At 36.8% G+C, this 11,806-nt stretch overlaps 1 protein-coding gene and 1 long non-coding RNA gene across 2 annotated transcripts in view; both read left to right on the top strand.

Annotated features, from left to right (window-relative positions):
• Positions 1 to 553, top strand: LOC133640600 (uncharacterized). The gene is made up of 3 exons (XR_009824189.1): positions 1 to 76; positions 240 to 292; positions 524 to 553. It is a non-coding gene; the product is annotated as an uncharacterized LOC133640600 (long non-coding RNA).
• A 4-nt stretch (positions 554 to 557) lies between these two features.
• LOC133640592 (COP9 signalosome complex subunit 2-like) overlaps positions 558 to 11,806 on the top strand; it is a 24,516-nt gene continuing 13,267 nt past the window's right edge. Inside the window, exon 1 of the mRNA XM_062034100.1 lies at positions 558 to 620. Within this exon, the coding sequence (XP_061890084.1) occupies positions 587 to 620 (34 nt within the window). The 5' untranslated portion in view covers positions 558 to 586. The remainder of the gene's footprint in view (positions 621 to 11,806) is intronic.

Genomic DNA, 11,806 nt, shown 5'->3' with positions numbered 1-11,806 from the left:
GACAACGTGTCTGAAATACCTGGTGCTCGCCAACATGCTAATGAAGTCAGGAATAAATCCTTTTGATTCACAAGAGGTGTGATATTTTGCAGTCTTTTTTTGTTTTGTAAATGCTCGTCACCACATGTTTTTTAGTTGTTTTTAGAAAGCCGAAAATCTGAATCTTTGTTTTAACAATGTGAAACACTCGAATAACTTTGTATCCAGCCTGACATGTTCTTGATGTTTCCCTTTCAAAGGCCAAACCATACAAAAATGACCCAGAGATTCTAGCAATGACAAACTTAGTAAGGTAATAATACATTAATATATCATTGTGCATGTTTTATATTTATTATTTATTTATTATAATTAATTCCTCAATTTCTTTAAAACCTGACCTTAACCTAAAATCTTCCTGATTGGTCATCTGTTTTGCTCTTTGTTCTACTTTGGTATTTCACTCACTTTAAGGATAGCAGACGTTGTCCCTAATTGATTGAGATCAGGAGTGTTTATTAACAATGACTGTTTTTCTCCCCAGCGCCTACCAGAACAATGACATCACTGAATTGAGAAAATCTTGAAAACAAATCACAGTAACATAATGGATGACCCCTTCATCAGAGAGCACATAGAGGGTGAGTAATGATAGCGACTTCCAAGAATATCTTGCTAATGGGTCAGTGACAAATAAGATTCTAAAAATTTTTTTTAAATGGATGTAATTAACATTTTAAGTCTTGATAGTTGCATAGCATTTCTGGAACTTTGGCAAATATATTTTAGTGAAAATATGTTAGTGCGTCCACGCTAGTGTTGTCCCGATATCAATATTTTGGTACCGGTACCAAAAGTATTTCGGTACTTTTTGGTACTTTTCTAAATAAAAGGGACCACATTACTTAATTAACACATTACCGTAAAATATCAAATAATATTATTTATCTAATTCGCGTAAGAGACGAAGCAAATGGCAACAATCGTCTCACACACGTCAGCAATCGTCACTCACACGTCAACCAATAAGAATTCGCCGGGGGAGGGTCATGGCAAAAGTGCATTGTGGGTCATGGGATGCTAACTGCTATATGCTATATGCTACTGCCGTAGCTATTAAAATGGGTCACATCAACATTGACGGTAACTTATAAAAATGAGAAGGGCTGAACTAAAATGGCACAGAAAAGGAAATCATATACTACAGATTACAAGCTGGACGTAGTGAAATATGCAGCAGAGAACGGCAATCGAGCAGCAGAAAGAAAGGACATACCAGAGGCGACACCGAGGAGGAATATTTCATGGGATTTAGCGATCGGGAGTGACAGATTGTTTGGTAAATGTATAGCATGTTCTATATGTTACAGTTATTTGAATGACTCTTGCCATGATGTGTTGCGTTAACATACCAGGCACGTTCTCAGTTGGTTTTTTATGCGTCATATGGCGTACACTTATTCAGCCTGTTGTTCACTATTCTTTATTTATTTTAAATTGCCTTTCAAATGTCTATTCTTAGTGTTGGATTTGATCAAATAAATTGATTTGTATCCATGGAGAGAAGGATTAGTGATATTGAAATAGCTAGCAATGTCTTAAAGCACCTCTTCCTTAGGGCGTTCTGCAGCATTGTCTTAAAGCACCTCCTCCTGAAGGAGTTCTGCATGACATGACGACGGGTGGGGGACCGGTACTTTTTAGAGGCGGTATAGTAAATGGTAAATGGGTTATACTTGTATAGCGCTTTTCTACCTTCAAGGTACTCAACGCGCTTTGACACTATTTCCACATTCACCCATTCACACACGCAAGAGTGAAGTGTCCTGCTCAAGGACACAACGGACGTGACGAGGTTGGTAGAAGGTGGGGATTGAACCAGGAACCCTCAGGTTAATGGCACGGCCACTCTCCCAACCGCGCCACGCCGTCCCCAGTACCGAATAAGATTACCGTATTTTCCGCACTATAAGGCGCACCGGATTGTAAGGCGCACCTTCAATGAATGGCATATTTCAAAACTTTGTTCATATATAAGGCGCACCGGATTATAAGGTGCACCTATGCATCCATTAGATGGAGCTGCACTAAAGGAATGTGAACAAAACAGTCAGATAGGTTAGTCAAACTTTATTAATAGATTACAAACCAGCGTTCTAATAACTCTGTTCACTACCAAAATGAATAAACAGCTGTTTTATTATTTTCCCCGAGGTAAAGTCAGTGACGTGGTGTTTTGTTTATCTTTTAACAACAGCAAGATATAACATGTAGTGCAACATTTATATCACATAGTGGAGGGGAACTTTTCCCTGATTCAATAAACACGTAAAAAACAGTGATACTGTTACGGTAAATCAAACGTTAGTGCAATCACAATATAGTAACACTCGAAATAGTGCAGAGCAATAACAATATATCAATAACTCAACGTTGCTCAAACGTTAATGTCACACAACACAACACACAAAATAAACATGTAAAGCTCACTTTATGAATTTATTCTCATCCACGAATCCCTCAAATTCTTCTTCTTCAGTGTCCAAATTAAACAGTTGGGCGGATACGGCATCCAACATGCCTGGCTCCGTCTCGTCAAAGTCGTCATTAATCGAGTCAGTGTCGCTGCTGCTCTATTCCCATGTTCTACTGCGTGACTGATCGTCTTAAGTTAAACTCTGCATCGTAAGCGTGTCTCTTAATAGGAGCCATTTTTGGGTCTTTACATAAACAAACAAATGGAAATCAAAATGGCACGCCTCGCGCAGTTGTATACCCCAGCATGCACCGCGCGCTTCTTCTTCTACGGGGGTGACTGCTTACCGTAGAAGAAGAAGTTCTTCTACGGGGGAAAATGAAGTTGGCGGCTGTATACCGTAGTTGCGAGACCTAAACTTTATGAAAATGAAGTTTAGGTTTGTTGTGGCTCAATATTGGTCCATATATATGGCGCACTGTCAGCTTTTGAGAAAATTTGAGGTTTTTAGGTGCGCCTTATAGTGCGGAAAAATACGGTAATTAGTATCGCGGTACAATACTAATACCGGTATACCGTACCGCCTAGTCCACGCCATTATTATTTTGTGATTGTGTGTTTCAAATACTGTAATTCAACAATATTGCTTTCAAGTGGACAGGAATTTAGTATTTTTTACAGCCGAACCTTTCATTAAATGACAAAGTCATAATCTTACCAATATAAAAATAACTGAAGGTATCCGCTGGATATTTAAAAGTCTTAAATCTAACAATTTGAATTTGATGCCCTAAAATGTCTTAAATTCTCCTGAAATCCTCCTATAATTTCATTAAAGGTCTTAAATATGATTTTGACAGGTCTTAAAAATCTATTAACTTTCCTTCTATTTAAAACAAGCATAAACTTCATTCTTGCGTTTCAATGTTTGATTTTTGAGGACGTTATAATGTAACTACAAAACGGAACCAAAGTAGGCTACCTGTGATTCCCCGTTAGGAATTTATCACGCACCATCAGCTAGTGTGCTGTGCGCGTGCAGCTGTGTGTTGTTACAGCTTAGGATAGCAGCAGAGAAAACAAAACGAAGGCCTACAGCAAAGCCAAATTACTTGCATAAGATGGGTAAGTGCAAGTTCAACAATTTGTGGCTCAAGAATGATCAATTTAATGCATGCTTAAGGCTGGTGTATGGAAATGTATAAAGTGTTAAGAGCCCAGATGTGGAGTCATCGAGGAGGGATGCGTTTGTAAACATTGTGGTGAAAGTGAATGGAATGATAATGTAAAAGTAAAAAATCTGGAATAAGTCTGTGTCAAAAGATCCTGAAACGCTTCAAATACTTGCACAACTATACAAGGATCAACTTAACCCCCCAAAGGAGTGTTATGTGGGTAAAGTGGCGCCAATTGCAGAAGTAGATCAATATGAGATGTTAAACTAGTGGAATCATACTATTACATACAGTAAGCACACTCTAATTTATCTGTGGTAGCAGTACAATTATAAAAAAATATATAATTCTCCTTTATTATTTTTCGTATTTATTCCAATAATTTCAGGTCAGCTAGTCATGCCTAATCTTTTTTTCAAGTTTATATGGCAACTGACATTAAAAGCTTTAAAGATTGTCTGTTTAGTGGTTTACACTCAGTTTAAGCAAGGTAGATTTGCGAATGTCATCTTGTCATGCTAAAATAGAAACTAGTCCTTGTTTATCAGCAATATGTTTTCAAAAAAGTCACAAAACAGGGGAACATTTATATTAATTCATTTATTCATAAACGTGTGTGAATGTTGTCCATCTGTTTTCGCCCTGGTGACGACTTGTCCAGTGTGTACCCACCCTTTTGCCCATGTGCAGCTGGGATAGGCTCCAGCACCCCCCGCGACCCCATAAGGACAAGCGGTAGAAAATGGATGGATGGATGGATGAATGGATTCATACATACCAGATGCAAAATGAGCTGAACAAAATTTGAATGTTATCCACATTATTCACATGCAAATTCTGTTTAAAGCTTGCAAGCCATAATCACCTTCCTTCCTTTTTTGCTAACCGTCCCTTTCACAGACAATATATTGTTGTGCTTTCCTCTAGGGCTGGTCGATATATCGATACACGCGATATATCGCAGGTTTGTCTCTGTGCGATATAGAAAATTACTATATCGTGATATTCGAGTATGCGTTCTCACGCAGTTGCTTTTAGCTGCTGGCATTACACTACAGGCTCTCCTCGCTCTTTCCTGTCTCTCCTTCTCACAGACAGCAAACACAGCTTCTACACACGTCACATACTGTCACGACATACGTCACATACGTATACGCCCTCGCGCAGCAAAGAGGTAGCAGCATGGCTAACATTAGCTGTGATGCTAGCATAGCCGTGTGAGCGGTAATACGAGAGAAAGAAGGTGCGAATCTTGTAACAAATGAAGGAATAATTAATTTCCCCCAAAAACAGCAGGGGGTCCATCGTCTGGCGGTGGTTTGGCTTCAAGTGGGAATATGTCGAACAGACATCTGTAATTTGTCAAGTGTGGGGCGAAAGCGTTGCTATAAAAAGTAGCATTACTGCTAATATGTAGCATCATTTGAAAAGTCACCTGCTCGAGAAATGAAGAGTGCTTACTCCGCATGTCAACATCTCCGTTCTGTGTCACACGCTCATACATCAAAATGCAGAGGCAAACATTTCCAGATCAACACCGTATGAAAAAAATAGTGATTTTTTTTAGTTGTGATTTCCTTCTCTGCATGAAAGTTTTAAAGTAGCATATATTAATTCAGTATGAAGAAGAATGTTTTAATGTAGACACATAGAATCATCATACTGCTGTGATTATATGCATCAAGTGTTCATACAAGGCTAAGGCAAAATATCGAGATATATATCGTGTATCGCGATACGGCCTTAAAATATTGCGATATTAAAAAAAAGGCCATATCGCCCAGCCCTACTTTTCTCTACCGTTGCTGACGTCCCTGGTTGTTACATGTAAACACTTGATATGAAGCGCACTGCACCTTTTGCAAGAAAACATTTGTATGGCAAATCTAAAAAATGGCTGTTACGTTTGCTAATATTTTTTTCAATTAGTTTACAATATAGAAGCTCCTGGTGTATTTAGTTGAACAATTTTGTTTTCCAATGTGAAAGAGCAGTGAATGAATTCATACTCTTACAATTCATTCTGGCCCTCTGATTTTCCTTTGTCTTTGTACTTTTTTTTAAATGGTCTTAAATTATTTTCAATATGGTCTTCAAAAAGTTTTAAAAACTTAAATTTGATTTCTTGAAACTTGCAGAGACCCTGTATCTACATCAAGTCCCACAGCTCTTCACATCACATTTGTCAACCGTTTATTCACTTCACTATTATTTATTGTTTTAAATAAACATTTTTCCTGGTCGCACAACCCCTCCGATTATCATTTGTGGCACTTGGCAACATACATTAAAAAATAATTGTATGCTGAATACTAAATTTTTGTTTTGAATGCAAAAATGTTGTTGGTAACAGTATCTTTAGACTGAACAGAAGTACCGTAGTACATTTGTGGAAAAACAGGCTATAGCATGTGAGGAACCGTAATAGTAATGGTGGGTTGCAACCACGTGACCCCCAGATGGCGGGCAAACATTCAGTATGGCTACTGTTAATTCACTTTAAGCAGCGCATATCTGAGTGTACTTTAAAGGTTTGGTGGCGATTATACAAGCTAAATAAAATCCAAAAAATAGGTGAATCTGATGGAATGGATCCATAGAACTCTTAAGAAATACTTTTGTCAAGCTTTAAAATATTAAACATCACCGAAGTGGACTTTCAAAGCTATCTGGTCGACCACATCTAACTCTACATTTGCAAAAAGTAGAGGTATGAAATTATAGAGACAAACGAATTAGGCATTTAAGCCATGAAAAACAATGTTCGGACTTATTTGTGCAACGGTAAATAACACATTTGATGCTGTCACTACTGTGACATGATTGTTTTAGTTTCTGTGTTGTCAGGCAATTCACTTCTAACATTTACTTTAGTACCTCAACTTAAAGGGGAACTGCACAATCACAATCCTTATGTGAGACCAGAACACATGTTTGTATTTTTTATGCATTCTAACTCATAAATAAACACTAGCAAGAGTCAACTAACAATGAAGGTAATATGCATTCAATCTATTTTGTCTATAAAGGCACATTCATAATAACATGAAATATTTATGTATTTTTTACTCATTTTAAGCCAGGGGTCGCCAACCTGTCGATCGCGATTTACCAGTCGATCTTTGGGAGCCTACCAGTCGATCGCAAAAATAGTAGAAAAATATATTTACTAATATGACATCAGTGACACCACCACCCGAAAAGTGACAAACATACCCACCAACAGGTACACACTTTTAACTCCTGAACACACCCGCAAGCCTCTCCTCTCTTCAGCTTCACATCCCTTCCGCTGTCGACATTGTGGCCACACCGAGCTACCACGGCCGCATACATTATCCGATCGTCTCGCAAACGTGTGTGGCATGATGTGCACAAAAAGCTGCAACAATACATTAAGGATGACTTTTTGTAAAGCATCGGGACATTTTCTAGCATCCGACATCGAACAACTATTTTCTCAACCACAACCTTCGTCGCTCGACTGCGACGGGAAGCTAACAAGCCAAGTAAATGATAAATGGTAAATGGGTTGTACTTGTATAGCGCTTTTCTATATTTTTAAGGAACTCAAAGCGCTTTGACACTATTTCTACATTCACCCATTCACCACACACACTTCACACACTGATGGCGGGAGCTGCCATGCACGGCGCTAACCAGGCCCATCAGGAGCAAGGGTGAAGTGTCTTGCTCAAGGACACAACGGACGTGACTAGGATGGTAGAAGGTGGGGATTGAACCAGTAACCCTCAGATTGCTGGCACGGCCACTCTCCCAGTGTTCAAGTACGATAGTACTTGAACATTGCTCCAAAGTACGGATTATGTGTTGATCCATTGTGCATACAAAAGTAAACATCGACATGTGCTAAGGCAGTAATATATGATAAAACAAGGCGTCAGCTAAAGAAGGACTTCCCCGTTCATCACCTCTTTATCACACAAGAAAAGCCCACAACGTGAACTGCTGATGTTGCTACTTTCTGCGCTGACGTAATTTGACTCGTTTGTAACCATAGGATGAACAAATATATCACATTACTAAGATTATAGTGGTCATAAAGCAGTTAGCTTCTACAGCTGGGGTGACCAAAGTGCGGCACAGGGGCCATCTGTGACTCATTTCTCATTGGCCCTCGGCACATTTAAAATATCAAAATAAAAAAAACACCAGCAAAAATTGGGAAAACAGAAAATAACACAGTGAGGAAAAAAACTAAACATTGACAACAGCTAACAACACAAAGCTTTTTCTTTAAAAAACAGCACAAAAAAAAAATCTTACATATACATATTGATATGTATACATATATATGTATATATGTGAGATGTCACGGCATGAACATTTCTTATCACGGTTATTGTGACCAAAATTATCACAGTTATCAATATTGCGCTTTTTTAAATGTGCTCAAAATTTCCGAAAAGTACCTCAACTTAAATCTTTTAGCCAAGTTTTATTTTAAAAAAACATGATCATTAACATTATTTTAAGAAACATTGTATATAAAAACACTGTTTCATGGACCTCAAGTAGAAATTGAATGTGCACATGAAAGCAACACAAGGGTTGTAAACAAAGTAATATGGCAGAAGAAGAAAAAAGTAATTAAATGTGAAAAATTGTGCAAAAGAGAACTTTATAGACATTAGAGATAAAAGTAAAATAAAATAAAAACAAATATAAGAATTTTGCAAGGTAGCACCTGTTGGCCATAAGCTCGAACTGCACTTTTTGTCCATATTGATAAAAATAGTGTTCATGTATGAGATCTAGTCTTATGCATAAGGCTGCACGATTATGACCAAAATAATAACTACGATTATTATTATCAATATTGAAATCACTGTTATTGATAATGTTCCGTAAAACAGAGTTTGGGTGGGCCGTGAACGTGAGGCCATCATGTAATTTATAATGTCTAATAAAAAGGCTACAGATAAAAGTTATCCATATATTAAAAGACAATTATTGTTTTTTTTGTTAATAGTATCAATGTGTCAGCTTTTTCTTGGTCCATGATGCATTTATCTCTATTTTCACATTTTGATAGAAAGGGGGTATTTTTTTAAGTTATGTACATGCTGTAATTAAGAGTTTGAGCAGAAATATGTCATATATTATTAACTATACACAATAAAAACTTAACAAAATGGTATGTCACATGAATGGTTCTTAAAGTAATGCCTTTGACATGGAAAAAAACACAAGTAATGTAAAAACAACATGGTGTTTATTTTTGGATATTTATATAAAACACAAAGCGGTTTGGCTAATAAAGATAAAGTCTAATATACAAGCTTTGTTCTTCTCTAACAACCCCATGTGGTTCGGTGAAAACAGTTTGGCCAACAAAATAAACAGGAGTGATAACTCTCACATCAAATGCACAATTTTCACAGCCTGCGTTCAATTCCAGTGTTTCCCACACATTCATTTATTTGTCGCGGCCCGCCACGAAAGAATTACGTCCGCCACAAATAGTTTTTTTTTTGTATTTTTTTTTTTTTTTTGTCCTGTCCAGCTTCTCAGGCAAATCATATAGTTGATGTAGATGCCCATATCGGCCTGTTCAGATTTACTTTACAAAAGAGAAGTGTAGGATACTTCTCTTGTTGCCTTATTTGTATTTGACTTTATTAAATGTATTTATATTATCATTTGGTGCAGCCGGGCCGGAGATGGAGGGGATAGAAAGAGAGAAATTATTATGTTGCTGGTAAATAATATGGTTGTAGTAGTAGGCTAAAGTTAAATTATTTAGTATTCACTAATTTAAGGGGCAGAGCTTTAAGAGACATTTTAGCTTTTATATTTATAAAGATATATTTTTTGTAAGAACCACAATTAATAAATATATTTCAGTGAATAACTTCTTGTTCAAATCTGTATATAAATATGTACATAAAGTGTTGTAATTATATTGTAAAATGGATGGATGGATGGATGGATGGTATGGACGTTTAAAACAAAACTGTTATTATTAATTAGTAAGTATACATTTTTTGAGCCTTTTTTAGAGAAAATCATATCATTGTAGTAAATTATGCAAATTACTCGATGATGTCATGGTGACCACACCCATAGCCACGCCCCCACCGCCACAGGTATCTTGGCAGTTTATGGGAAACACTGAATTCAATGAGATGACAAAACATTTAGCTGGTATTTGTTTTTTAAACACTGATACAGTTTGCAGTTAAATAAAGGACGAGTGAGCATCTCAGTAAACAAACTAAATAACTTTATAAACAAGTTGTGGCAACGTTCCCGACACATTGCCTGCTGCATGTTTCCTCACATCATGAAATCTTAGTCACAGCTGATGGACGCTGTATTGAGAAAATAAAAGCAACATCAACTACCGTATTTTTCGGACTATAAGTCGCAGTTTTTTTCATAGTTTGGCCGGTGGTGCGACCTATACTCAGGAGCGACTTATGTGTGAAATTATTAACACATTACCGTAAAATATTAAATCATATTATTTAGCTCATTCACGTAAGAGACTAGACGTATAATATTTCATGGGATTTAGTGATTAGGAGTGACAGATTGTTTGGTAAATGTATAGCATGTTCTATATGTTATAGTTATTTGAATGACTCTTACCATAATATGTTACGTTAACATACCAGGCACGTTCTCAGTTGGTTATTTATGCGTCATATAACGTACACTTATTCAGCCTGTTGTTCACTATTCTTTATTTATTTTAAATTGCCTTTCAAATGTCTATTCTTGGTGTTGGGTTTTATCAAATACATTTCCCCAAAAAATGCGACTTATACTCCAGTGCGACTTATATATGTTTTTTTCCTTCTTTATTATGCCTTTTCGGCAGGTGCGACTTATACTCCGAAAAATACGGTAGTTTTCTCCTTCGCTGTATACTTTTAGTGTGCGACAAATGAGTCTGTCTCCAATATTGTCCACACCTGTCACTATTTAAAAACAGCAGTGCGCTCTTAAACGCACGCCGAGACTCCACGGAAATGAAGCGAGGGAAAATTAACTTAAACCAAGTGGCTCTGTTTACTCCGATGGGAAATCTCCGTAGCAAAGTCTGTGTAATTGTTTTCCACCATGTTTTTTCAAGCCAATATTGCGCATGCTCCAGCACTGCTGTGACTCTGTTTCAAGGAAGTAAGCATTGTTGCCTACAATGCATTAATAAATGACGTTTTTTCGGTAAATAAACATTTAAACCAGGGGTCCCCAAACTTTTTGACTCGGGGGCCACATTGGGTTAAAACAATTTGGCCGGGGGGTCCAGGCTGTGTATATTTTATATATATATATATATATATATATATATATATATATATATATATATATATATATATATATATATATATATATATATATATATATATATATATATATATATATATATATATACATTGTCTTTATAATCCGTTTTGTCATTTAACATCAATTAACATTGATGTTCATCAACATTTAACATTGTCACGTTATCGATGGGAAAATTCATTTTTAGACAATATGATTTGCCTGAGTGGCTAGGAGACACCAAGAGTAACAAGCGGTAGAAAATGGATTAGAAAGTAAAGATAAAAAAAATATTAAAAAATAAAAAACATTTTTTTAACTTGGGACTTCCTGTGGGCCGGATTTTGGATGCTGGGGGGCCGGATCCGGCCCGTGGGCCGTAGTTTGGGGACCTCTGGTTTAAACTGTATTACTAAACATTGAGAATTTTACCGCGGTTTATCATTATACCGTTTACCGTTACATCCCCTAATATATATATAAATGTGTGTGTGCGCGCGTGTTTATACAAACAAATATATATTGTCATGTCTGTTGATCATGTTTTTGTTTTGTCCATGTGCTGTTTATTTTTTGGACTCTTTTTAGTTCCTGGTTGTGCACTTCCTTGTTTGTTTGTTACCTTGCCAACCCATTAGTTTTCACCTGTCATGCCACGCACCTGTTTCACGTTTTGAGTCACGCACCTGTTTTCACTGATCATGTCACTATTTAAATCTGTCTGTTTCTGTTGTTCGTCCTGGCGACATCACACTATCTACACACCCTTATGATCCATGCTGCTCTTTTTCATGCCCTTTTCTCGTCAAAGTAAGTTTTCTTTATTCAGCCCACAGTTAGTGTTTTTTTGTTTCATTGTTCATAGTTTCTGCCTTTGTGC

This window comes from Entelurus aequoreus, linkage group LG02 (assembly GCF_033978785.1).
Source record: "Entelurus aequoreus isolate RoL-2023_Sb linkage group LG02, RoL_Eaeq_v1.1, whole genome shotgun sequence".
In the NCBI taxonomy this organism is placed as follows: domain Eukaryota; kingdom Metazoa; phylum Chordata; class Actinopteri; order Syngnathiformes; family Syngnathidae; genus Entelurus; species Entelurus aequoreus.
The sequence above is the reverse complement of the archived record's forward strand: the minus strand, read 5'-3'. Positions and strand labels throughout refer to the sequence as shown.